General features: G+C 53.9%; 10 protein-coding genes across 10 annotated transcripts; 7 read left to right on the top strand and 3 right to left on the bottom strand.

Moving 5' to 3' along the window:
* Positions 1 to 2,144: 2,144 nt before the first annotated feature.
* BO95DRAFT_355068 (OPT superfamily oligopeptide transporter) lies at positions 2,145 to 5,129 on the top strand (the record flags this gene model as incomplete). The annotated part of the gene is made up of 13 exons (XM_025582232.1): positions 2,145 to 2,331; positions 2,404 to 2,460; positions 2,515 to 2,591; positions 2,645 to 2,803; positions 2,864 to 2,994; positions 3,043 to 3,325; positions 3,376 to 3,551; positions 3,609 to 4,215; positions 4,264 to 4,336; positions 4,387 to 4,568; positions 4,618 to 4,735; positions 4,788 to 4,874; positions 4,936 to 5,129. 13 exons carry the CDS (start codon positions 2,145 to 2,147, stop codon positions 5,127 to 5,129), a joined length of 2,331 nt encoding a protein of 776 aa, XP_025445793.1.
* A 474-nt stretch (positions 5,130 to 5,603) lies between these two features.
* Positions 5,604 to 5,901, bottom strand: BO95DRAFT_439555 (uncharacterized protein). The gene has a single exon (XM_025585757.1). The coding sequence runs from the start codon at positions 5,873 to 5,875 to the stop codon at positions 5,615 to 5,617; it is 261 nt and encodes an 86-aa protein (XP_025445792.1). The 5' UTR covers positions 5,876 to 5,901; the 3' UTR covers positions 5,604 to 5,614.
* Positions 5,902 to 6,051: 150 nt separating this feature from the next.
* BO95DRAFT_406561 (MFS transporter) lies at positions 6,052 to 8,143 on the top strand (the record flags this gene model as incomplete). The annotated part of the gene is made up of 4 exons (XM_025584037.1): positions 6,052 to 6,509; positions 6,589 to 7,578; positions 7,680 to 7,811; positions 7,879 to 8,143. Exons 1-4 carry the CDS (start codon positions 6,178 to 6,180, stop codon positions 8,141 to 8,143), a joined length of 1,719 nt encoding a protein of 572 aa, XP_025445791.1. The 5' UTR covers positions 6,052 to 6,177.
* Positions 8,144 to 9,292: 1,149 nt separating this feature from the next.
* On the bottom strand, positions 9,293 to 10,540 carry BO95DRAFT_346174 (fungal specific transcription factor domain-containing protein; the record flags this gene model as incomplete). The annotated part of the gene is made up of 1 exon (XM_025581990.1): positions 9,293 to 10,540. A coding segment is annotated over one exon (1,248 nt), but the record flags the coding sequence as incomplete, so codon positions are not given.
* A 1,378-nt stretch (positions 10,541 to 11,918) lies between these two features.
* Positions 11,919 to 13,534, top strand: BO95DRAFT_382145 (questin oxidase family protein). Its single transcript, XM_025583385.1, has 4 exons — positions 11,919 to 12,122; positions 12,182 to 12,841; positions 12,922 to 13,323; positions 13,401 to 13,534. Exons 1-4 carry the CDS (start codon positions 11,969 to 11,971, stop codon positions 13,490 to 13,492), a joined length of 1,308 nt encoding a protein of 435 aa, XP_025445789.1. The 5' UTR covers positions 11,919 to 11,968; the 3' UTR covers positions 13,493 to 13,534.
* Positions 13,535 to 14,412: 878 nt separating this feature from the next.
* On the top strand, positions 14,413 to 16,179 carry BO95DRAFT_428679 (FAD-dependent oxidoreductase; the record flags this gene model as incomplete). Its single annotated transcript, XM_025584857.1, has 1 exon — positions 14,413 to 16,179. One exon carries the CDS (start codon positions 14,413 to 14,415, stop codon positions 16,177 to 16,179), a length of 1,767 nt encoding a protein of 588 aa, XP_025445788.1.
* A 487-nt stretch (positions 16,180 to 16,666) lies between these two features.
* BO95DRAFT_354752 (RTA1 domain-containing protein) lies at positions 16,667 to 17,645 on the top strand (the record flags this gene model as incomplete). The annotated part of the gene is made up of 3 exons (XM_025582222.1): positions 16,667 to 16,814; positions 16,875 to 17,123; positions 17,179 to 17,645. The coding sequence occupies 3 exons, from the start codon at positions 16,667 to 16,669 to the stop codon at positions 17,643 to 17,645; spliced, it is 864 nt and encodes a 287-aa protein (XP_025445787.1).
* A 578-nt stretch (positions 17,646 to 18,223) lies between these two features.
* On the top strand, positions 18,224 to 20,564 carry BO95DRAFT_450408 (flavin-containing monooxygenase; the record flags this gene model as incomplete). Its single annotated transcript, XM_025588008.1, has 9 exons — positions 18,224 to 18,887; positions 18,969 to 19,093; positions 19,152 to 19,340; positions 19,393 to 19,489; positions 19,562 to 19,633; positions 19,699 to 19,737; positions 19,803 to 20,053; positions 20,117 to 20,345; positions 20,422 to 20,564. The coding sequence occupies 9 exons, from the start codon at positions 18,224 to 18,226 to the stop codon at positions 20,562 to 20,564; spliced, it is 1,809 nt and encodes a 602-aa protein (XP_025445786.1).
* Positions 20,565 to 20,744: 180 nt separating this feature from the next.
* On the bottom strand, positions 20,745 to 23,664 carry BO95DRAFT_511649 (putative gamma-tubulin complex component GCP5; the record flags this gene model as incomplete). Its single annotated transcript, XM_025591455.1, has 2 exons — positions 23,436 to 23,664; positions 20,745 to 23,378 (listed from the first exon to the last, which is right to left on the bottom strand). Exons 1-2 carry the CDS (start codon positions 23,505 to 23,507, stop codon positions 20,745 to 20,747), a joined length of 2,706 nt encoding a protein of 901 aa, XP_025445785.1. The 5' UTR covers positions 23,508 to 23,664.
* A 128-nt stretch (positions 23,665 to 23,792) lies between these two features.
* BO95DRAFT_13121 (glycosyltransferase family 15 protein) lies at positions 23,793 to 25,568 on the top strand. The gene is made up of 4 exons (XM_025580515.1): positions 23,793 to 24,069; positions 24,153 to 24,416; positions 24,476 to 25,094; positions 25,161 to 25,568. Exons 1-4 carry the CDS (start codon positions 23,907 to 23,909, stop codon positions 25,315 to 25,317), a joined length of 1,203 nt encoding a protein of 400 aa, XP_025445784.1. The 5' UTR covers positions 23,793 to 23,906; the 3' UTR covers positions 25,318 to 25,568.
* Positions 25,569 to 25,580: the final 12 nt, after the last annotated feature.

Raw genomic sequence — 25,580 nt, 5'->3', positions numbered from 1 at the left:
CTCGAGATAGAGATTGTTTCTAGTTCTCTCGTGCGACCTGAGATAAAATCCGTGCAAGCGACATGCAGATCTCCGAGCTACAGCCGTCGGTGTCCCCGGCGTGCGCCGATCTTATGTCCGAGTTAATCTCCGGAGGTGAAAATGGAACAGACCTGTAGAATATTCTGTTATAAGGCTATTGATCGACAACCTTTGTCTGAGCTTACTTCCAGTCTTCCAGGACCCTGCAGAATGCCTCGCCGAGCTAGAGTGGGTATGCGTTGGAATTGGTGGCATTGCTAGTTCCATGCCAGCATATGCAGCTCTGAACGCATGCGTGGTGCTACCACTGCACGCACCAGGCTCTCTGTGACTGCATATACCGTCCTCATAAATGGTATAGAGCCTTTTGTGATATGTGGACTGGCGTAAGACACTCTTTTGTGACTGACGGAGGGGAAATAAGATCTGAGCTTCTGTGTTGCTTCGAAATGTGTACAACAAATACCTACGTATATATACTCAGTATGTGGGTCGGTCTGCCCGTACATCCTCTGGCCTAAACATATAGATGATAGCATTCTCACCACAGCAGACTAGGTTAGAACAATACACAAAGCATCGAACCAGCCTGATACTTGCATTCTCTGTCATTGATGCAGGCTCCAGCTTCAAGGCTCTTCTTCCGGATTCAAGTCAGACTATGCGTAGATATCAACCGAAGCTCGAATAAGCCGATCCCGGAGTTCTGAGCTCCGATCGCCGGACAGGCGGTACGGCAAAAATACCAGGCGGCTGCCTGCAATTCTCAGTCAGGCTGAGTGTGTGTGGTGAAGATAGCCTAGGCGCGAATCATGGCCGCTGAGTTAGATAAATACGGTCTACTGTGTAATTGTTAGGGGAGGGCGGTGATTATGCTTATTATGGGGTGGTCCGCAGAGATTGACCCGAGCCTTCAACCTGGCTCGCTGATTGGTGTCTCTCGCCGGCCCGGTCGAAGCTCTGATTTTAGCTCGGTTTGTTGTGGAGGCACCGATTTCTCGCCCGGTCTGTTCACCACCTTCCGGGCTGAGTCCTTCTCCTAGCACGCCATTTGGAGGCAGGAAAAACAATCAGCAGCATTTGGACTGACTTTCATAGGGCAGACGAGACTGTGCAACGCAAAATGCGCCCCAAATGACGTTTGACCCTCGATGCATGAAGCATGCCTTGTCCCTTCGTCGATGGCCACCATCGTCTGACATCTGTGAACTATCGTTTTTCAATTGAGGCCGCTGTCGCCCACCCCTTCTCTCTCTTGAGCTCGGGGAATTCCGAGCGGGGTATGACAAGCCGTGCCTCGCGGGCTGGCCACGAGCTTATCTGTTGCCACGACGGCTGCCGCTGGACTGCACCACCACTCTTGGCAAGCGGAAAGACCTTCCACTCTCCGTGTCAATGCTTGTTGTCTCCTCTTCCCCCGTACGTGGGGTAGATGGTTGATGGCTGCATGGTGGTCTGACGGCAACTAGCATACTTGACTCCGCTTTGGATGGCGTGCGACTCTCGTGGTTCGTCGTGCTATCAGCTCCAGTTGTTGAGAATCGAACTAAAATACGCAAGCAAGACCGCCAGCCAGGCCCGGATGCAATGAACAGCGTTACCCACCTGCTGTCGGTTCTGATACCTTTCTTGCTCGGCCAATCACGAAAAGAGCGATATCAGAATGTCGTTGACTATCTTGACCTTGGCTGTCAAGCTAGATAAGCCCTCCAGACGGTGCGGTCTCAATATCTGCTCTGTCGCAGTTGAAAGAGGTGAATGAGAGCAGACTTCAGGATGACCTTTCCCTGCGTCGAAGCAAGAAGTAAGGGTTGCATGAGTACCTAGTAGGTAAGGAGTAAGGCCTCTGGGCTGTGGCAGGGAATGTCTAGGGCGGATGGTGTGCTTTTAGGCGTTGTTGCCATATCGGGTGGGTCTATCGTAAGCCAGCATCTGCCGACGCCCTCCAACTATTGCAGCCCCCCTGCTCCCCTCCTTCTCTGTATCTCTGCTGCACGATACACCCGCGGTGGCGATTAGATATCGAATCCATCTTCCCACTATAAATGCCTGGCGGTCGGCTCGGTCGCATACTGTCGCCCCTCGGTTCAGGTTCATCGCTGTGACACTCCAAACTCCCCACCATGGCTTCGGAAGTCGGTGCCACCGGCAAGCCCAAAAATGAGATTGAGACTCACTTGGCAGGAGTAGACGCTGATGGGAGTAGCTTGGAGCGCAACGAGGAGAAGGAGGAGGTGAATGTTGCCGAGATCCGAGAAGTCACTGCAGTTGAGGCCTTTACATGGAATGTCGATGGCGATCAATCACCTTGTAAGTGATTTAGATGGGCGCATTTCATTTGACCAATGCATTGCACATACTAATCGCTCAAACGCTGTGCAGTCCCCGAAGTAGCTGCTTGTGTTCCCAATACGGATGATCCTAATACGCCATGCAACAGTCAGTACATCAGAGCTCTCGAGTTGGCTTTGGACCTCTGCTAATATTCTGTAGCGGTGCGCGCCTGGGTGCTAACCACAGTGTTTGTCATGATTTTCGCGGCCGTCAATCAATTCTTCAGTCTCCGTTATGTGCGTCAAGCTGGCTTCTTTCTGCGCATGAGGGTAAACACTGACAAGACTAGCCATCGCTCACTCTCCAATATGTCGTGGCTCAGCTGTTGGTCTATCCGGTTGGAAGAGCATGGGAGAAGCTCCCGAGGTGGAGGGTGCCCCTGGGCAGGTTTACGTTCGACATCAATCCCGGGAAGTTTAGCATCAAGGAGCATGCTCTAATCACTATTGTGAGTTGCTGGTGCGATCCACTAGCTGTGTTAGAAGCTCATCTGACTTGACATCACTAGTGTGTCAACATTAGTGCCAGCACGGCATATGCTTCGGGCTCTCTTGTAGCCATCACGATGCCCCAGTACTGGAATCGTGATTTTGGAGCAGGCTTCGCCTTCATCTACCTCCTGACGTCCCAGATGCTAGGGTAAGATTTGCTCCCGTCGCTGGTAATGACCCTGTCTAACCAAATCAGTTTTGGGCTGGCTGGGCTTGCGCGTCGCTGGCTCGTCTATCCAGCTGCACTCATCTGGCCGTCATCGTTGTCGTCGACGGTGCTGTTCCGAGCACTCCATGAACCGGAAAGTCGCGCAACAGTCAACGGCTGGAAGATGAGCCGTTATCGCTTCTTTGCCTATTTTACTGCCATCGGATTTGTGATCTATTGGTTCCCAGACTACATCTGGACCAGTCTGAGCACGTTCGCTTTTGCCACCTGGATTGCCCCAAAGAACCAGAAGGTCAACACCATCTTCGGGGTAAGTCTTCCTGCAATCCTTTTAGGTGGGGTTGGGACTGACATATGCAGATGAATTCTGGCCTGGGATTGATTCCGATTAGTCTCGACTGGACTCAGATCAATTATGCAGGATACCCCCTCATGACCCCCTTCTATATCACCTGCAATGCCTTTGCGGTGGTGGTCTTCTTTTATCTCTTCCTCTCGCCGATTCTGTACTACACGAATGTCTGGAACAGTGCATAGTGAGCCGAGCCATGGTCTACCAAATTATTAGTACTTTCTAATTTTTTTGTTCGCAGCCTGCCCCTGCTTTCCTCTTCCACCTTCGACAACACCGGAAGCTCCTACAATGTTTCTCGAGTTGTCGACGAAAACCTGGACTTTGTGCTGAGCAAGTACGAACAGTACTCACCCATGTATATCTCCATGTCCTACTCGCTCACCTACGGCCTCTCGTTCGCCGCTGTGACGGCCGTCGTGGTGCACACCTATCTGTACAATGGCTCGGAGATCTGGGCCAAATTCAAGAACTCTCGCCACGGCGGTGAGGATATCCATCGGCGGCTTATGCATGCTTATCGGGAGGTCCCCGATATTTGGTATGGGATCTTGTTCGTCGTAACCGCCGGGTTGGGCATCTTCACCGTCAAGTACTGGGAAACCGGCCTCCCCGTGTGGGGCTTCATCGTCGTGTGCTGCGGCATGTGCGTCTTCTTGATTGTGCCCGAGGGAATCCTCGAGGGGACCACCAACCAGCGTGTCTTCCTGAACATCATCACCGAGCTGATTGCGGGATATGCTTGGCCCGGAAAGCCGATCGCGAACATGATGGTCAAGTGCTATGGGTATAACTCGGTCAAGCATGGAATGGATTTTGCACAGGACCTGAAGTTGGGACAATATATGGTGGGTGTCCAACATGTCTGTTTGGAGGATCAACTCTAACTGGCGCAGAAAATTCCGCCGCGGGTCCTCTTCTTCGCCCAGATCTACTCCAGCATCTTAGCCACCATGACTCAGACCGGCGGTATGTTCTCTCCACCAGTTCAGGTGACACCCCAAGCTGACACTCGCTAGTCTTTCGCTGGATGATGGGCAACATCACGGGGCTGTGTGACCCAAAGAACACGCAGAAGTTCACCTGTGCTGGTGCTAAGGTTATGTATAACGCCTCGTTGATCTGGGGAACCATCGGCCCGCAACGCATGTTCCAGTCGGGGCAGGTGTACAACGCGCTTATGTACTTCTTCCTCATCGGAGTAAGTCCTCCCCCATCCCCCGTGTCGGTGGACCTAACGTTATGTTTAGCCTGTGGTGACCGTAGCTGTGTGGCTGGTCTACCGCCGCTACCCCAACAGCTGGGTCAAGTACATCAATGTGCCCATCTTCTTCAATGGCGCGGGGAACATCCCGCCTGCCAACACCAGTCCGTGCCCGTCCTTGCTTCTCTCTGGTGTAAACATACTGACACCCCGCAGCGCAATATTCTCTCTGGTTCATCTTCGGATACGTGTTCATGCACCTCATCCGCAAACGGGCCTTCCTGTGGTGGAAGAAGTACAACTGTGAGTTGGGGAAGTCGTCCACGTCGAAGAATGGACATCGCGCTAATCACATGACTCACAGATCTGCTGCAGGCGGCCATGGACACGGGCACGGCGATCGCGACCATTATTATCTTCTTTGCGCTGACTTATAACGGGATCACGCTGAGCTGGTGGGGAAACAATGTTGGGTCGGACACGGATGATACCAACTCGGTGCCGTGGTTGACGGTCCCGACCGGGGGCCACTTCGGCAAGGGCCCTGGCGAGTTTTAGGGCCGCGCCGTGGGCCAGACTGCATGCGTGCATAATTAATTACGAACTCGGGTCAGATATAGATGGCATCAGCGAGTCTAATGAGCTGGTCACAGGTGGCCGCAAAACATGACAATGGCACGGTCATAGACTTGATAGTCATGAAAAAATATGCCCTGATAGTTCTTCCCTGTGATGTCAGCCAGATGGTGTAGAGATGCATGACGCAATCAGAATGATCTCAAAACTCTGCCATCTATCCTCAATGATGCCTCGAAAGATCTAGACAAGACGCAACCGCACGGCTGACAGGTGATGTAAGAGAAAACAACAGCGAGGATAACCGCGCGTGCAGTGCATTCCGCGTGGCCCCTAATTCTCCCGAGGAGAAATTCTGCTGCCCCGACCGACAGCTGCAACGTTGGTCTCTTATCTCTGGGTCTGGGTCTCGGGACTATACAATCAGATTCTTTTACGGAGTACACTCCAGGGACCACCGGTATAGATCAAATTTCTGCACGACTAGCGTCGCGGATATCCTCGGTTGCCGTCGGGATCAGCCACAGTGCCGCGCGGGTGTGCCTGGCCCGAGCCACATTTCCGAAAGTACCCGTCGCGTACCTTCCGGATTGAAATCGTTGATTGGACAATGGCGGAACAAGCTCCTTCGGAGATGTGGCTGGAGGTAGTAAGACATCCAGGCCCAGCGGAAAGAGATGGAGCACAACAAGTGAAGTACGAACCAGTTTCTCGGCCCGCGACAACATTACTTGCCCTGGTGGTTTGGTGTGAGCACTGATAGACTATCTATCGGCCATTCGGAATTCGATCATGGCACCACGGGCGGAGGCCTGGAAAATTTTGTCGTCGTTAGTCTAGAGATGATGGATAAAAGTGGAAACACACATTGCCAGACAAGTGGGTTGGTGGGTTGGAGGGTTGTGGAGTAGTGAGTAGATATATCAATCCGGGCCTGCCTGAGCTGTTGGGTTTCCTTTCTCTCTCTGGTTCAGTGTGATAGACATCAATCCCATACATACACTCCGGAGACCGGCATCATCCACTCGCCATGGAGCACCACGATGATCATGAAAAGTACTTCTCCGAGACGACGCCCGTGGACAGCACCAGTGATGATTACTCGTCTTCCTTCGACGAGCCCCCGCACGCGGACGACCAGCACCACCCCGACTCGTTGGAGTTGGCCCGCATCAACACCTATCGACTGCAGCAGAAGGCGACGGTAGGGTCGACGCGACCCCCCATGCCCCGGGAGGAATGGCTGCCCATGGGCGCGGGCAAGGAGTATCCGCCGCTACTACCGGACCCGGAGACGTATGTGGTCGAATTCGACGGCGCACAGGATCCCCTGCATCCGTATAACTGGTCCATCCTGCGAAGGTATGGCATGCCAGCAAACCTTCCCCCGTCAGCAAACCCTCATGAACGTCCCAATCACTAACGCCTTCCAACCCCACAGATCCATCCTCGTCGCCATTCTCTGCTACTCGACCTTCGCCGCCTCCTTCACCAGCGCCATCTTCTCGGCGGCGTCGACGGGCGTGAGCCGGGAATTCTCGATCAGCACGGAGGTTAGCACGCTCGGGGTGACGCTGTACGTGCTGGGGTTCGCGGCGGGGCCGACGATCTGGGCGCCGGCGTCGGAGCTGATCGGGCGGCGGTGGCCGCTGGCGCTGGGCTTGTTCGGGTGCGGGATCTTCACGGTCGCGTCGGCGACGGGCAAGGACGTGCAGACGATCATGCTGTGCCGGTTCTTCGGGGGCCTGTTCGCGGCGAGCCCGATCTCGATCGTGCCGGCGGTGTTTGCGGATCTGTTCAACCACGCGCAGCGCGGCATCGTCATGTCCATCTTCTGCATGGCGGTGTTCGTCGGGCCCTTCGCCTCCCCCTTTGTCGGCGGCTTCATCGCCAGCGACGGCCGCCTCGGCTGGCGCTGGACCCTGTACCTGCCCGCCATCATGGTCGGGGCCGGGTTCGTGCTGGTCGCGCTGTTCCTGGACGAGACCTACGCCCCCGTCATCCTCGTCCGCAAGGCCGCCCGCCTGCGCTGCCAGACCCGCAACTGGGGCATCCACGCCAAGCAGGACGAGGTCGAGGTCGACGTCCACGAGCTCGTCCGCAACAACTTCACCCGCCCGCTGACCATGCTGGCCACCGAGCCCATCCTGCTGCTGATCTCCTTGTACATCAGCTTCATCTACGGGCTGATCTATGCCCTGCTCGGCGCCTACCCCGTCATCTTCCAGGGGGTGTACGGGATGAGTGCCGGGGTCGGGGGTCTGGCCTTTGTCGGGTTGATTCTGGGCGAGTTGCTCGGCGGCGTGTTTGTGCTGTTCCTGCAGGGCGATTATAAGCGCAAGCTGGCCGCCAATGGGGACCGCCCCGTGCCGGAGTGGCGGTTGCCCGCTGCGATTGTCGGCGCGGTGGCCTTTGCTGGGGGCATGTTTTGGTATGTTTCTTTCTCCTCCTTGGAGTTCATGTATAGCAATGCACTATACTTCCTGCCCCATTCTTCCCCCGCATTCGCTAATATCGGTTGTGGTAATATAGGCTCGGCTGGACCGGCTACAACCCCCACATCCACTACCTCGTCCCCATGGCCTCGGGCGTCCTCACGGGCTTCGGCATCTTTTGCATCTTCCTGCAATGCTTCAACTACATTGTCGACTGTTATCCAACTTTGTACGTCCCCCACCCTCCTCTTCCTTGACCTTCCCAGAAAAGCAATGTGTACTAACGAAAAAAATAGGGCAGCATCCACCATCGCCGCCAACACCATCCTCCGCTCCGCCGTCGGGTGTGCCTTCCCGCTCTTCTCGCGGCAGCTGATGCAGAACCTGGGCGTGCAGTGGGCGGGCACCCTGCTCGGGTGCATTGCCACGGTGCTCATTCCGATCCCCGTGGTGTTCTGGCGGTACGGACCCTGGTTGCGGAGTCGGAGTGCGCTGGCGGCGTCGCCGGTGGTCGGGGTGGAGAAGGGGGAGGAGGAGGGGAAGGGGGTGATGATGGTTTGATTTGAGGATGTTCTGCCCCGGTGGGGGTTGGAGGATGAGGTTGTATTTGTGGAGTGTGCTGTGATGTATGGTTTGACGAGATACCCTTGCATTCTTGTTCTTAGCGCTTTTAGATACTGTATGTGATGTCTGATGACCAAAACAATTGAAACTCGAAATTCAATTCCATTTCAACACGTTCCATTTGTCTTGCAGATACGACACGGATGACTCCAGGATTCGCAACCTGTTGCGTATTCTTGGACAGAGGTTGCTTTGCGCCCTTGTACCAGGGTAAATGTGTTCGGTAGAGGCGAGGGGGGTGGCCATTAGTACCGAGTACTAACGTTGTCGTTATCAGGAAATCACACTAAACGCCCCGCACGAGGAATAGGGGACCTGGTTTGGAGGAGTCAATATCGCAAAATCTGGCCCAGCTGGCCCCAATCTTGTTCATTGAGCTCATCGCCTTTCTCGTGACATCGTACATTTACACTTGGAGGCCAAGCATCGTACTTAGCGAACAGTGTCGCTTGTGAAGAGATATACTGGGAGAGACGGCGGATGAATTTATCCCCACAAAGTACGCGGCAGCCTTGCGGTAACAATAAGAGCAAGCTTTCCAAGATAGCGCATTCCTCACAACGTGTTGAGATAGATTTAGCTTCGTTCTTTTCGAATCAGGCGGCACAAGTCAGTCCACAGTAAGACTAAGACTGCTCAGGATAAGAACGCCCTCTATTCTGAGTACCTTTCTCATCCTCAACCCCCGGGAAATTGGGGGTTATTGACGAATGACTGAAACCAGTTTCCGGACGTATCGTGGAGAACACTGCTGAAAAGGTCCTGGTCGAGAAGGAAAGGAGACGTCAGCAGAGGCGCCATCTGCACTTCCGCATCCGACATGGGGTCCACCGACATGATTGGGTCAGTAAGATTATCCTGCGCCTCTCGCGCGGTGGCGGCCGAACGGGGCTCGTTCGTATATGTGGTCGAGCGTGGTTCGCTAGGTCTCTGAGAATGTTCCCTTTGCTGTCGCTGCAGCAATAGGAGAATATTGGCAGTCGGAATATCCCCCTCCCGTTCCATTGTCTCCAGGCCCGCGAGACGCTGCATGTTCTCTTCCAGGGAGAGCACGACCTCATCCGGCGGGCACATCTCGTACCCCAGGTCCAGGCTGAGCTGGCGGTAGAGTTGACACAGCGTCAGCAAAGTCCGATACCAGCCCGTGGCTAGGCCCCAGACCTTGCAGGCACGGCCGAGCCAGCCATAGGCCCAGACCAGCTGGTCGGACACAGACTTCCCGTCCGGCGCCTTCTCGATGCGTGTCCCTTGAGTCGCGTCCTGCGTCGTGCAGAGTATCCAGGCCGCGGCGCTAAAGACACAGAAGCAGGTGAAGGGGGTTTGGAATTCGATACCACGCTGCTCGAGCTCCTGCATGATCGTGATGATATTTGCCGCAGCGGCAGACGTGGTCTGGTAGCATCTTTCCCACCATCCGTCTGGGGCGTCCTCTGAGAGCAGTGCCGGGCTACCAGGGTCCGTGGCCGCGCGGTTGATGATCGGCAGCGCAAACGGAAGATATTCCCGATGCAGAAAGATGACACTTAGATAGTAGATGAGGTTCAGGATGGCGAAGCGCTCCCCCTCCCCACGGGATATGTACACACGAAAGTTCACCCCGGCGCCCGAGTACACCAATTGCGGATGCTGTGACCCACGCCAGTCATTTAAAGCGGCTAAGCTGCGCGCAGCGAAAGAGTCGCTCTTCCATGGCGGTTCCTTGGAAGCAAGCGAGTCGCGCTTGCGGCCACCCGCCGACACCCAGGCCGAGATTCTGTGCCATATAGAGAAGCCTTGAATTATCAGAAGCAGGAAACTGTCGCACCCCAACCGGTCTATAGAGAATGCCTGGAAGCGATAGTCCTCTTCTTCGGGGTCCCATATATTCAGAAGTAGCTCACGTGTGACCACTGGCCTGCCCTCAAATGCGAAGTCATCTTCCCCCAACGGTAAAGGGATTTCACTGACACTCATCGAATGACTGGAAGCATGACACTTTCCACACCCGATCATAGCATCCACCAAGTAGCAGGCCCAAACGGTTCGACGCGCTTCCTCCAGGCGAAATGTCTGCGCCGCTGAAACATCCTTTTCCGAGGAAGTTTGATTCGCCGCATGGACTCCATGCGCAATGCGAGAAGCCATCCCGTTGTAGATCCACGCACGGGAGCCCTCGCCCTCGCCCCAGTCATAGAGACATAGCATGACCAGTGCCTGGCATGAATAGAGATCCATAGTTTGTGCACTGTATTGCATGATATGCTGCCGGACGTAGTCAGCGAAGATTCTGGAGGTTCTAGCTGCACTGCCATGCTGTCTGAGCACCTCCGGGATAAATCGAGCAGTCACAGCCAGGATGGCACATAGTAACAGATCAGGTATCCGATGCTGATCCAGGTCAAGGACAAAGCTGGGCTGGTGAAAGAAGTTGAACTCCGGGAACTGGCGGATGAAAGTATGGAACGCACGCTCGACGATTTCTTTGCTCAACCCAGTCAAAGGAGTTCGGCCCCTCGATGCTTCGTTGCAATGCGACTCGGGCGCGCTGTCCTCCGGCATACGATACTGCTGGGAGTCGAGAAGAGAGGGAGGATGGCGTTGGCTGAGGTGACGCCGGGAAGCCTCTTGAGTATCCGACAAGAGGTCTGCCCGAGACGGATCGACTCCCAGGTTATCAGGAATACGAGCACCGCTGTCCTTCCGGGGACGGGCAGAGACGCGCACCCGATTTGATGCATGCTTGGGTTTTGTTAGAGTACATTCGCGTCCGCGATGCAGTGTGCAAGCTCGACAGGGTGGGGAGCCGTTGTGGTGGCATTTGACCTTCGCACTCCTGGACCAACGCTCATAGTCAGCGCCAAAGTCGAGGGCCAGAATGAAGAGCTGTGGTGCCACTTCATCTGTCATACTAGAAGCCAGATTCCTGGTTCATATGGGCATCAAGCTCACCGACACCAATGACACGCAAGTGTGGATCTCATGATCTGGAATGTTTGTGGTGAGTGTAGATCTCCATCAGCAGCAAAAGGTGGGTTGGGGAAGGGGGAAGCGGGAAGCGAGAAGGAGAACTGGACCAAGAAACAAGATCTCATTCCCGAGAGCCGAATCTCTATCGCATATCACATGACATCCATACCACGATTCACATTCAATAATGGTATGGATGGACAAGCTGCTTTTAAATACCTCCAGAGAGTAATTCTAGAGACAAATGCCTAAGTTATGCCGAGGTACGATAGAGGTAGATCCGTGCGCGTGAGTGTGTCGAATTGCGCCTCCAAGAGGATTTTCCGATGTTGCTGCAAGAGCAATTAAGCTTCCAGCAGAATGACTGACAGTCTCGCATATTGAGGAAGATTGATACATACTCGTCAATTAGGGTTGTCTTAGTGACCTTAGTCGGGGTTTGAATAAGAAATTCTCTTTAGAGCCTCTTGGGGGCCGCTGGATGCCGTAATGCGAAATGCGAAATGCGAAATGCGAAATGCGAAATGCGAAATGCGAAATGCGAAATGCGAAATGCGAAATGCGACAGACGTCGATTTCTAAGCCGAGATCACCTCAGACCGGGACGTGCTCGACTTTCCTCTAAGCTGGAACTAAGAGCTATGAATTCTATTGAACAAATAAGCAAACTGGCGTCATTTCGAGTAGTGGCGCCATCAGTCTTGATCTAGAACGACAGTCAAATGATTTATAGCTTCCTGTATCCCATCCTCCTCCTCCTGGTCCAAACCACAAAAGCATCAAAAAAGGCTGGTCATTCCAGAATCAAATCAGCAAATGGCTACCTCTACCAAGATTTACTTAACCCCGGAGAATAGTGGTGTTTTCAGCTCATCCGGACTGAGCTGGGCATCTGCTCGCAAAGTGAGCGAGGTGCTCCAGCATGACATGGAGAATCATCACATCTATCGCAATGATATTGAGTTTCACAGTAAGCACGCTAGGGGGCGCCGGGGTAACCATCAACTGATACTCACCTGGTCCCGCCAGATCATCTTGTGCACTTCATGCTCACGAGCTGGGCCTTGGGAGCCTCCCCCGAAACCATCGAGTTACAGTATAAACGCGAGGCGAAATGCCAACGACCAGCATTTCCCCGGGACGAGGCCAGAATCCAGTCGTTCGCCGACAAGAAGGAATTCATGAAGCACCTGTACCACGAGGACCAATATTCCAACTACCTGGCCTTCTTCCAGCGCGTGATCGCGGAAAAGGGGGTCGCGGCGGTCGTCAACGAGTACCTCTTCGGCGGCGACGAGCTGGCGGAGTCGCTCCTGTCCCGGCTGTTCGCGGGCCTCGTCCACCCCATCATCCACCTAGGGTTTGGGATCGAGTTCCAGCAGCCGGCGATCGTCGCGCAGGCGCTGGCCCAGGCGTCGGTGCATCAGGATTACCTGGGCGGGGACTTCTACAAGCCCGCGGCGGCGGCGGCGGCGCGCGCCCCAAACCCAACCAAGACACTCATGGAGATCATGGACGAGATGCGCGCCAACCAGACCCTCCGTGAAGCGGCCGTTTATGGTGACTCGGAGGTCTTCGCAGACGGTATCTTGAAGCGAGCCGGCGCCGAGGTCATCCGGGCGTGCTCTCAATGGACCGTCCCTGAGGACAAAATCCGCGAAAAACTGGGGGAGATGATCAACGCCGCCAGTGAGTCTTTCTCTCGCTTTCCTCTCTCTTGAGATCCTGGTTCCCTGGAAACATTCAACTCACCCCACCGAACACATCAGTCTACTGGACTGCGACCGCGCAGCATCCGCAGAAGCAGTTGAAGCTCGACTTCTTCTTCATCCACGCCGTGAACCTCGCCATTTTCTTCCAGGTGTTCACGGACCTTCCGTACCTGAGCTCTGCCAACAAAGCGCGCCTGCTGGAGATGAAAGGGCGCACGGATCTGCTGATCTGGGCCTCGCGCAAGATGCCGGAGCCGCAGCCCCGCGATGTGCTGGAGTATCCAATCCACCTGGGCTGGCCCGAGGTCTTCGCCCAGAGCTACCTTCACCCCTCCGATGACGGCCACCTGTCCAAGTTTGTCCGCACCGTGGCAGCCGCCGAGCAGCTGTGCCGCCCGCAGGAATCGACATGGGATCTCCCCGTCCGAGGAGACATGTGGCTGCGGATCGGGAATATGGGTACGTTTCGTTCTCGCCGTCCAGATCTATCAATTCTTATTTTCCCGAGATCGCTCAGCTGACCACGCTCCTTCTAGCTGTGGACTCTGTGGGCATCGTTTCCGAGGATATGTGGGTTCGTGGATCCGGGTTCGAGGAGTCCTGGCAGAAATTCAGGCCCCGGACATAAAGCCCTAGGTGTTTACATGGTTTAATGGGAGGAAACTTGGATGGGGTTATTGGGGTGGGGGATGAAGAATAGGGTTTGGGGATACTGCTGGGGAGGGGGGGGCTATGGTGGTGGTAATGGTGGTTTTGGGAGTGGGAGTATTTTTTGGTTGAGGCATTGTGGTAATGATCCTGGGTACAAGGTTATTTGTCTCGGTGAGAACCATTATCATTGCTACTGGATTCATCAACACCGTAAGTACTATTCTGGATGCACAAGGTAAGGATAAATCCCTAAGATCATTAAGATGCACTCACTGAATGGCGTCACGACTGATTGGTGAAACCGGTCACTGTGATGTCATCCCCCCTTCCAGCCATCAACCTATAGCAGCCTCTCGTTTATCAATCTTTCCCAGCAGAAACCACAATTGAGGAAGATTGTTTCAAGGAGCAATTAAGTCTTGGTCGTATCGAGAATCTTCTTGACTGGCTGGTATGGCCTCCGGCTTTTTCTGCGCTGGAGACCCATCAGAACTAGTCTGAACTCGTGATCGTCGGATGCAATCTGGGGAACGAGGATCAAGGAACTTAGAACTCGAGTGGTCCATCGAATCCAATCGTAGAACGATTAGATCCCCGCCGTCTGGGTCTGGCCGACGACCTGCAGTGACCTTGTTCTGCGGAGATCTTCGCAGCCCACCTGCTCCCTCTATCGTGTCCGGGTAATGTATCCCATCAATTAGCGACAAGAACGCAGCTCATTCGCACCTGTCATGTTTGTGTCATGCTTCTCGGCGCTCAAACAGCGTATCGAAGCTGGGTCTACCGTTAGGTCATCGTGATGCGATTCAGTATAGCCCAAGCTTATATGCATTCCATGCCGACCACCCAGAAAAACGCCCAAGCAACAGATTCCAAATTCACTGCATTGCTCCGGCCATGCTCCAAGCTCTGAACGTCTACAGCGTCACATGCCATAGAGCAATCCGACACAGCGCCTTCAAACGTGTCAACTACCAGCTGCTCTTCACCGTCTCTCGATACTCGACCAGTACCACCTCGCCCTCCCGCAAGCTGGCCACCATGGCGGAACACTCCCATCAATTCATGAACACCTCCGGCGAGACGGACCCGGTCTGGGTCCGCCACATGCCTTACTCCAAGTATCCACATTTCCCTGTCCTGGATGAGAATGTTGAAACCGATGTCTGCATTGTCGGGGCCGGCATCGCCGGTATCTCCATCGCGTACGAGCTGGTCAACCGCGGCAAGCGGGTTACCATGATCGAGGCCCGCAACGTCCTCTCCGGTGAGTCCGGCCGCACCAGCGGCCACCTTTCCAACGCGCTCGATGACGGGTACACCGAGATTCAGAAGAAGCACGGGTCCCAGGGCGCCCGGGCCGCGGCCGAGAGCCACACTTGGGCCATACAACGCGTCGGGGAGATTTCCAAGTCCCTGGGCATCGACTGCGAGTACCGCACGCTGCCGGCCTATGAGATCTCGCAGTACCCGCGCGGCGACTCCAAGCACGACCAGGAGATCGCGGAGCTGAAGGAGGAAGTCGATCTGGCCCAGAAGCTGGGCCTCCGGGCCTCGTACCACGAGGGACTCGCCGTGAAGGGCTGGGACGGCGCGATCGACCAGCGCGACGCGGCCGTCTTCGCCGACCAGGCCACCTTCCACCCCACCAAGTACTTCGTCGGGGTGCTGGAATGGCTGCGCCAGCAGCCCAATTTCCAGTGTTTCACCCATACCCGCATGATGTCCGTCGAGGAGAAGGATCTCGTCCAGGTGAAGACGTTCAACGGCTACACGATCACCGCCAACGACGTCGTCCAAGCCACGTGTGTCCCGCTGCAGAAGCTGAGTGTCATCGCCGAGATGGAGTACATGCGCACGTACTGCATTGCTATCCGCGTGCCGAAGGGGTCGATTGAGGACTGTCTGCTGTACGACGAGGCAGAGGCGTACAAGTACATCCGCTTCACGGAGTGCGATGCGAAAGAGGATTATCTGGTGGTCGGGGGCTGCGATCACAAGGTCGGCCAGGAGGAGACGGGAGGCCGGTTTGAGGAGCTCGAGACCTGGGTGCGCGAGCGGTTCACCCAGGCCGGCTCGGTCGACTACCGGTGGAGCGGGCAGATTCTCGAGCCCGTCGACTATATGGCGTTCATCGGCCGGAACCAGGGCCAACACCATACCTATATTGTGACAGGCGATAGCGGGAACGGACTCACTCACGGTGTGCTAGCAGGCAAGCTAATCGCCGACGAGATCACCGGCACTGAAAACGCCTGGGCTCAGCTGTACAACCCCAACCGTCTCACGAGCATCGCAAAGTCGATGCCTAGCATGATGAAGCATGATCTGCAGATTAATGCCCAGTACAAGCGGTGGATGCAGTCCGACATCAAGGACATCGAGGATCTCGCGCCTTGTTCGGGAGGCGTGATGAAGGAGAACCCGGCCAAGCCAATCGCCGTGTACAAAGATGATCAGGGCAAGGCCCATAAGTACAGTGCCATTTGCCCGCACATGAAGGCCGTGTTGAGTTGGAACGATACGGAGAAGAGCTGGGATTGCCCGGTCCACGGCAGTCGGTTCAGCTGCGACGGAGTGTGTATTGAGGGACCGTCCAAGGCCAACCTGACGCCCATGGATGAGTTTGCGAAACGGGAGCAACGGGCTCAAGAGGCCATGTAAACGATATCAGAATTTTCTTTTCTTCTTTTCTTTTCCATCAATGAGATGTATGTAATGGTTTTAAGTCGAGTACCATGGATTTGTATTAAAGATGTGCGTTGTCCCGGGATAGAATTAACCATGAACGGGTAAGGATACGAAAACGAAGTGCGACCAGGGATTAAGCTTAGATATTGTGGAACCCGCCGCCCCTTTCCTAATCGGGAGCACGCAACGAGATACGAAGCATCATTTTCCCCCTCTTAGACACACTGCCACGAGGATCAGTTCTCCAGCCATCGCTTACGCTGCATTTGAGGCAAAATGAGGTCCACTACTGCCTTAATTATGGATCGAGTCCACAGCTGGGGATTTCTGGTACAGCGACAGCTTTTAAGATAAAAGCAGGGCGCAATCCTCTGCCTTGTCTTCTTTCTCTCTTGCAATCTAGTCGCCATTGAATCTCTTATGCCAATACTTCCTTTGCTAATCAACCAGCACAATGGCTATGGATTTCACGTTCTATTACTACTCGCCGTCCACCGCAGCCGCGGGCATCTTCGTGGTCCAGTTCGGCCTCAGCACCCTTCTGCACTTCTACCAGCTGGCCCGGACTCGGTCATGGTTCATGATCCCTTTCTTCATCGGAGGCATCCGTATGTCAAGCATACCATCCGTTGCACATATCCACACAAGCTAACAGTACGGATCGACAGTCGAGACCATCGGATACGTGGGCCGCCTGCTGTCCGCCCTTCAAAGCCCCGATTTCACCAAAGGGCCCTACATCATCCAAAGCGCCCTGATCCTCATTGCGCCCGCCTTCCTCGCCGCGAGCATCTACATGACCCTCGGTCGGATCATCCGTATGGTCCACGCAGAGCAATACGCAGTCATCCGACTGAGCTGGATGACCAAGATCTTCGTGACGGGCGATGTGCTTTCCTTCTTGATGCAGGCTTCCGGTGCGTTTCCAGCCACAACCCTGATTCTGCGACAACTTGACTGATCCATGAACAGGCGCCGGGCTGATGGTCAGCAACTCCAACGACCCCTCCACCGGAGAACACATCATTATCGGCGGTCTCTTCGTCCAGATCATCTTCTTCGGCTTCTTCATCATCACGGCTATTATCTTCGAGTCGCGCATGCGGAAGAACCCGACCGGCACGGCCATGGAACTGTCCGGTGTGTGGCGCCGGCACATGGTCGCCCTCTATGTCTCAAGTTTTTTAATCTTCATTCGTTCCATCATCAGGGTGGTGGAGTACCTGGAAGGGTATGACGGGTATCTCATGAAACACGAGGCGTTCATCTATGTCTTCGACGCGCTCCTGATGTTCGGGGCGATGGTCGTGCTGCAGTACATCCATCCCAGCCAGATCAACTGCTTCCTCGGGATGGGGGACAAGTACTCGGAGAAGGCCTTCAAGACACGCAAGTTCGTGCCGCTTGCGACGGAGATGGAGGTGTCGTCTGATGTTTGAGGGGGTGTGTTCCGCGATGAACATTGTGGATGAGGTCTTTACGAAGCGATGATTGTTTCGCATGTTTGTCTGCCACCGATGCGTATGTCTGTATATACTATTAGTTTGCGCTGCGTTTTTCAATCTCCTCTGCAACCAACTTGATCAATCTCAACCTATCATTATCATCTAGTCGGGAATAACCTCATGCCAACTTTGCTATACTCAGCCGTGCGGCTCGCATCACCATCACCCTGCCATCGGTTTCCTGCTTCTCGGCATGCATGCATTGCCGCAGTGATTGACGTGCTGCTATCCGCATTTAGGCTGAAACTACCGTATCGTCGCTCGTCATAATGCGAATCAACCAATCCACTCGTATCGGGCATTACCCTCCTTCTGCGACTGGCTGATAAGCCAAAGAAGTTTCTCTTGATTGCATCTGCAGCACCCCGCAGATGCGCGATACTACCAGTACCCAATGATGTGTGTGGTTTCGCACAAGCAAATGCCGTCACACCGGGATCGAAGAAGTACATATCCCCAAGCCAGTCCCCCTCCCTTCCTCCCCAAACTTCCCAACCTTGATTACCAGCACAATGCCAGAAACTAACCCGCGGGACATCCTCCCGAACCTTCCCTGCGCCCTCCCAGCAACAGGCATCCCAGCAAACACAGACATCCGCAAGACTGCGGGCCTATTCTCCGACCTCTTCCGCACCGACCTCACGCCCACTCTTTTCACTCAAGACGCAGTATGGCGAGACACCTTCGCCCTGACCGGTACCTTACGAACCTTCTACTCCGCGCCCACCATCTGCGACGTCTCCAACCGTCTACGCATCAGCCGAGAAGCCGATACCTTCTGTGTCGACATCGACGCCGCGAAGCCCGTCCGCCTGGGTGCCGAATGCGGCTGGATCGATGTACCCTTCGTCTTTCGGACCAGATCGCGCCCAGCCACCAAATGCTCCGGGGTGGTATCGCTGGTCCGGACCGCCGCGGAAGAGGAGTATCGGGTGTGGATGCTGTGCACGATGCTTGAGGGATTGCTCGGGTGGGGGGAGGTGGATTCTCTGGGTCCGGGGGTGCAGAACATCTATGAGGTCGAGAAGGTGGACGTTGATTGTGTGGTTGTCGGGGCGGGACACTCCGGGCTAGGGACGGCGGGCCGGTTGAAGGCTTTGGGGGTTTCGTGTGTGGTGGTTGAGAGAAACGCACGGGTCGGGGATAATTGGCGGGTGAGGTATGATTCGTTGAGGTGTAGGTTTTCCCACTAAGCATCCAGTGCTCTCTGGAGGGCTGGGGTTTGGCGACGGAGCTGAACTCCAAGGCACCAACTAGTACACACCATTCGCAATTGGTCTCATCTCCCCTTTGAGCGTACCTTTCCCCCTGCGTGTGGGGAGTGGTTGTCCAAGGATCAGCTGGCGGATGGGCTGGAGTCTTGGTCGCGGCGGTTTAAAATTGTTCGTCGCCCCCGCCGCTTTTGAGATGAGTATAGGGGAAACTACTGATGGGATATAGAACTTCTGGACGGCCACCGAGCTGGAATCCGGAAGCTGGGATGAGATGAAGAGGAAGTGGACGCTGAGACTTCGACAGCATGGAGGTGATCAGCGGCCGAGTCGTCGTCTGTCGGTCACTTGCTCTCATGTCGTGCTTGCCACGGGCGGACCCGCGTTGACACCTCGCCAGCCTCGATTGTCGGGCGAGGTTTGTCTGCTTGTTCTCGTCATCCTATCTTTCTGCTGATGAACGTTGATAGAAAATGTTCAAAGGTGAGTTCCTGCACTCGGCGAATTACAGGAATGGAAAGAAATGGAAAGGTAAACGGGGCGTGGTGATTGGCTCGGCCAATACAGGTAAGCCACAGTGCTCAACTTCAATACGTCTATTGAGACTTCCCCTTGCGGTTGAATGCGAATGAAACCTAGGCCATGATATCGCAAAGGATATGGTCGCATCTGGGGCTTCGTGTGTCACTATGGTGCAGCGTAGTACAACTTGTGAGTTGCTCTACACTTTCTTTGCCAATAACATGAACCTTTGGCTCATGAGCTGATAGCACCAGACGTTCTGCCTCGGGAATACCTGCAGCGAGCATGGGGGGGTAGGCTGCGTCCGCTGCCGTCTTTATAAGTTTTGTCCGAGAGTCTTGCTCTGATGGCACGCCAGGCATGTTCAACGATGTCACGCCTACGGAAGTCTCCGACCGCGAGATGAACCTCGTCCCGACTGCTGTAGCGCGGCTGATGACCATGGCAGCCGTGCATCCCCAGGCCGCCGCCGAGCCAGAGCGGTTCCAGGCTCTCCTCCGCGCTGGGTTCCGAGTGGAAGTGTTTGGAGATCTGATCTATCAGTTGAACCAGCGTCTTGGTGGGCATTCAATGGATACAGGGTCATCGGCAATGATCGCCAGGGGCGAGGTGGGGATTATATGAAAGCTAGAAACACAAGCGAGTCAAGTGCGCTGACTGGGTTTCGAATAGATCAAAGTCAAATCCGATAGTCCGTTAGCGTCATACACAGAAGAGGGCCTCCTTTTTAGTGACGGGAGCGTCCTTCCGGCAGATGTTGTGATCTTCGCGACGGGGTTCACAGGGAACCTTCGTGATTCGGTCCGCACGTTCTTCGGCGAAGACATCTACAATCGCGTGGAGGACTACTGGGGTATTGATCCGGAGGGTGAGTTGAAGGGTGTTTATGTCCCAACTGGCCGTAAGTGTAATCTGTTCTGCTTCTTTGCATGATACGTTATGAGGAGTCTTGAGAGTTGACGTGAAATTCATGCCAGATCCTGGTCTATGGTATATGGGAGGAGGAATGGGCCAAGCTAGGTTCTATTCGAGATTTGTGGCCTTGCAGATCCGTGCCAGCCTCGATGGGACTCCACTGCCTGTGTACCAAGGAATACACCTAAAGGAGAACTCGGCATAGTCGGCGAAATTGAATCTCTCATGATCCACTGCGAGACCCCTAGGATAGATCCTAATTGCAGCCGCTCGAGAACATAGACTGAATGAAATCCCGGCTGCCCTAGCATTGTCAGATGTAGACATGTTCTAGTTGCACTCAAATGGGACTTGAATCTCATGTGAATTGCCATCATCGCGCCTTTTAAAAGGCTGGCAGCGGTCCTGAGATCATGACCTGTCCCGCCTTCCTCCATTCAAGTTTCTCAGCCAGCATATCCCAGCTCAGTGGACCGTCAAAACGTCCTATACCTTTCAGACGAGCCGCCACAGACGCAACTAACTGTTCGAACTGGTCTTTGATCTCTTTTATTTGTTGTAGATAGTTCGACTCATGGAAGGAGTCAGCGGATTCATTATCATTGGTATCGAAGTCGTCGTCACCCTCGTCGCTAAAGTCATCATCGACGTCAAGACTATGTATGCGGGTCTTGCGGTCCACAGCTGGATGATTGCGACTGTATGTATTTCTCAAAGTCCTCCCGAATTGAGACTGGTCGCTTCCGTAGCGCGTGGCCTGAACCTCTGAAAAACGGACACAAAGGTCGAGGATAGAGACAATGGCTTGGTGGATCATTTCAAGATTGTCCGATAGCAGGCATTGTTCTTTAAGTGACATCATAAATTTATAGTGGGCCTCGACCATACCATCAATGTCACTGGCGGCAGATAAGTCCTTGCGTAACGACGCGGTCGCTGCTGAAATGACGAAGTCTGTCATGTGACTGTAGATGGCGTTGAGAAACCAGAGCATGTTGTGTCGCAGCGCATAGCTTAGCGTATTGTTTCTCGTATCTTGTAACTTGTCATGGATATTGCTATGCTGTAAGCGCTGTTTCACAAGTGCATGCTTCGCTCTGCGAATTTGCATCAGAAATCTGGAAATTCGCTGGTAATCATAGATCGCGGATTTCGGGATTATGTTTGCAACAGGCCACGGTAGAATATAATCAAATGAAATTGCATTAAGCATGTTCATCGATCGGCTGCTGCTCTTCTCGCTGTTTAGTCCATCCGTCGAGGATCGTACAATGAGTCGTGACGGGTCAATAAAGGGCATCGAACCAAGAATACTCTGTGCCAGTTCTGTAAGGAGATATCGATCGCTCCATGCCGCTTTCCCTCTATCGATCAGGTCGAATATTTTACTGTCGATTATGCCAGACATGCTCATGTCTCGGCAGAGGTAGATGTACTCCAGAGCCTGAAGCGATTCCCACAATCCACACTGTTTGTCAAACTTGCGTCTCAGTAACGCAGATGTAGCATTGTAGTTTTCCTCCACCATCCTTTGGAGGGCAGACTCGAGCAAAACAGAAAAAGGAAGGTAAGATGAAGGGGATTCTGGAGGGCACACGTCTTCTATCGTCACGGATGTTTTTCTGCGGTCCTCATCACCCGGACTCATATTCAAGTGCCGCAAGAATACCATGCTCTTGCCGGCAATGAGAACTTTCTGCATGATGGGTTGGATGAATTGGGGCACAGAGGAGATGTTCGAAAGCGCATCGAGGGTATACCAGTCATGCCAGAGCGTTCGCAGGTCACCATTCTTCTGCTGGTGGTGAACGAAAAACCCGTGATTGGCTGCCTCTTCTAGTTTGCCGTTTTCTAGCCAGAGACGAATAGGTCGGGCATATGTTTCCAGACATGAAAAGAACAGATCAGCAAGGACCGCGAACCCATCATCGTCACCTGTCGCTTGAGTCAAGCATACTACATCGTACAGACGATTGAGACATTGAACGGAAGCATTCACTGACGTTGTCTCAAGCTTCGAGACTAGGTCTGACAGTAACAGGAGAAGCCTAGTCTCACGGCACACATCTTCAGAGAGCTGCAGCAGACTGACAGAGGCGGTTGACGTTGGAGAAAGGTATTGGTGTTGTGCTTTTGAAAGAAACATGTCATAATTACTCAGACAGCCTTCCAGCCCCCGCTGGAAGGTTTGCATAGAAGGAATAGTTTGTGGCATCCTGACGAACAGTCTGAGAATGTCGACTTGAGTTCCGACTGAACTCAGGGATCGTAGAACCGAGGAGAAAGTTTCTCTCGACAAATGCGCAATATTGTAGTTCTGATCTACTTCAACATTGCCATTAAATCGTCGAAACATAGACGTAGGCAGGCCTTGTAGCATGAAGATTGTCTCCCGAATAACCTCAAGTTCCGTCAAGGCGCAAGAAGATATTACTTCGTGATCCCCACCAAACTGGCTATTTCTTGTCCAGAATTGTGCCTGCTTTATCGACTTTACCAGTTCTTCGTCATCACCAGATGTCAATGCAGCATCTGGAATCACATAATCTTTTTCTGGAGCTATAGAAATCTGGGGTGGCCGCGAGCGGTGGGTGTCAGTTGACAGGGAAACAGATGCGATCTCCTCATCGGAAGAATCGGCTCCGTAGTCTACAGCTTCCCAGATATCCTCTTCGCAAAATGCTGACCCGGCTGCATCGAAGTCAGACCAAGTGAGCGGTGCGGCCTCCTCTTGGAGTTTCGGCTTTGGGATTCGATCCAGTCGTGAATACTGAGCCGGACGATCTGCAAGTTCCAGCAGCAGAGAAAGAAATTCCGGGGCCCAGGAGCTACGGTGCTCATTGAGCTCTAGCAACCTGGAGCGAAGTGCATCTGCAAGCTCGTCTTTGTTGAAGACTTGGAATTTCTCCTGCAGTCCATCCAGGTGGTTGGCAACCGCAAACTGATCTGTACGGCCATGAGCACCAGCTTTGACTGTGTCCTCGGCACGACGCTTGAGGGCAGCAAAGCGTGGTATGTCCTAAACAAGACATGTTAGCACCCACCCTTGAAGTAAAAGTGGGCTTGAACCAAATGCCTTTGCGTCAGCCTTTGCGACGGCCTCAATTAGCTTTTCTAATAGAGCGCTCACGTTGGCCGTAGCAGCCATGGCGGGCACAACATAGGTGAGGCAGTCTGAGCACCTTATCTCTGAATATCAGCACAGCCACTAAGGAAAAGACGAAAAGAAGCGCTCTCCATCGTCCTGTGGTTTCATCAAGGCCGTTGAGTTGGTTACGCGGCGCTGATGAAGTGGTGCAGGTCGGCGACCGAGCGGCAGAGATGATTGATCGGGATAGATCCACGCTAGGCCTGTTAAGGAATAGCGGCTAGGTGTTTCGGAAACTGGAACGAGAGACCGTCTGGAAGAGAGAGTCTCAGTCTCGCGGCGGGAGGCGGCGATAAGTTGATTAAGTAGCGACAAGTCTCCCCTGCGGCCTCAATTCTCCCCTGTTGCTCACTTTCCCCTCCCATTACACCTTTCGTGGGGATTTTGCAGACCGGCACAATGGCTGTCGCAAGACCCATCCGGATGCTGGCTGCATCATGTATCATCCTTGTCCTCTTCCTCATCTTCCAAATGAACAAAACACCCGCCTTGATCAGTAAGGGGTCGTCGTCGTCATCATCAACACCATATGAGGGCATCACCTCCGATCCTCTCAAAGATCGTACGTCTATGCAGCTCCAACGACTTCACTCCTCTGGGCTTATCTATCTCCTACTAACATACTCTTTTTTCCTTCTTCAACAGCAACTGGCGAGCCCGAGGGTAAATTGTGGCGTGTGACCGACGGCGACTATAGTCCCGGCAACTCGAAATCTCCCCGTACCAACGCGGCCCTCATCTCTCTTGTCCGAAATGAAGAACTCCACGAATTGATCCCGACCATTCGCGATCTTGAGCGCACCTGGAATAGCAAATTCAATTACCCCTGGATCTTCTTCAATGACCAGCCCTTCACGGAAGAATTTAAGAAGCTGACGCAGGCGGAAACGAAGGCAAAATGCTACTACGGTATGTCCAGCTGATCGACCTAGGCAACTATACCACAAGTCTCTGACGTATACATGAAGAGCAAGTGCCGAAGGAACACTGGGAGGTCCCTGAGTGGATCGATATGGACCTATTCCGCGAGTCCGCCGAATTGTTGAAGGAGAAGGGTATTCAGTACAGTGACAAGATCTCGTATCACCAGATGTGCCGCTGGAACAGCGGCTTGTTCTACCAACACCCCGCCCTCCAGAAGTACCGGTACTACTGGCGTGTGGAACCTAAGGTCAAGTTCTTCTGCGATGTTGACTACGATGTCTTCCGCTACATGGAGGATCGGAACCTCACCTACGGCTTCACGATCAACCTTTTCGATGCTCCCGAGAGTATTCCCTCACTCTGGCCCGAGACCAAGAAGTTCCTCGCTGCGAACCCGACCTACCTGAACAAGAACAATATGATGAACTGGCTCACCGATGATCAACTCCGACCCGAGCACACGGAGGCTGCCAATGGATACTCGACCTGCCACTTCTGGTCCAACTTCGAAATTGGTGATATGGAGTTCTTCAGAGGCGAGCAGTACTCTGCCTATTTTGAGCACCTGGACCGGGCGGGCGGCTTCTACTACGAGCGCTGGGGTGATGCTCCGGTGCATTCTATCGGCCTGGGTCTCTTCGCCGATAAGAATAAGGTTCATTGGTGAGTCGATGTCCTCGCATTGTGCCCACAGCATCCGTGATCTATCCTCTAACTCACTTTTCTTAGGTTCCGAGACATCGGTTACAACCACATCCCCTATTACAACTGCCCCACCTCCCCCAAGTGTTCCGGCTGCACTCCGGCCAAGTTCTACGCCGGTGAGCCCTGGCTGGCCAAGGAAGATTGCCGACCCAGCTATTTCAAGCATGTCGGAACCCACTAAAAGATACGGCGCGACATGATATGACTTCGTTTACACTTAATTATCTGGTGCAGACGGAAGGTGCTCCTCTATCTCAATATATACGAACTTCGCGCATGAGGTGCAATGAGATAAGAGACAGGCATCTCTGATCCTGCCACATATAACACTTCGTTTACGCACTCAATCAAGGGTGTCTGTTCTCTGCACCAAGTATTCTATGCCGTTCGAGCATTGCGGTCAATTATATGTACAGGATTTTAGTGCGCACGGCTGCCACAGCT

The sequence above is a fragment of the Aspergillus brunneoviolaceus genome (assembly GCF_003184695.1).
Source record: "Aspergillus brunneoviolaceus CBS 621.78 unplaced genomic scaffold BO95scaffold_10, whole genome shotgun sequence".
Taxonomy (NCBI): Eukaryota; Fungi; Ascomycota; class Eurotiomycetes; order Eurotiales; family Aspergillaceae; genus Aspergillus; species Aspergillus brunneoviolaceus.
Note: the sequence above shows the minus strand (reverse complement) of the source record. Positions and strands in the feature narration are given on the sequence as shown.

Bases quoted from the DNA above. Each gene is read 5' to 3' on its own strand.
- BO95DRAFT_439555 (XM_025585757.1), bottom strand. From the start codon at position 5,875: ATGTTGTCGCGGGCCGAGAAACTGGTTCGTACTTCACTTGTTGTGCTC.
- BO95DRAFT_382145 (XM_025583385.1), top strand. From the start codon at position 11,969: ATGGCTACCTCTACCAAGATTTACTTAACCCCGGAGAATAGTGGTGTT. The intron at 12,123-12,181 runs GTAAGCACGCTA...TGGTCCCGCCAG, and splicing joins CAATGATATTGAGTTTCACA to ATCATCTTGTGCACTTCATG. The intron at 13,324-13,400 runs GTACGTTTCGTT...CGCTCCTTCTAG, and splicing joins GCTGCGGATCGGGAATATGG to CTGTGGACTCTGTGGGCATC.
- BO95DRAFT_13121 (XM_025580515.1), top strand. From the start codon at position 23,907: ATGGCTGTCGCAAGACCCATCCGGATGCTGGCTGCATCATGTATCATC. The intron at 24,417-24,475 runs GTATGTCCAGCT...GTATACATGAAG, and splicing joins GAAGGCAAAATGCTACTACG to AGCAAGTGCCGAAGGAACAC. The intron at 25,095-25,160 runs GTGAGTCGATGT...CACTTTTCTTAG, and splicing joins GATAAGAATAAGGTTCATTG to GTTCCGAGACATCGGTTACA.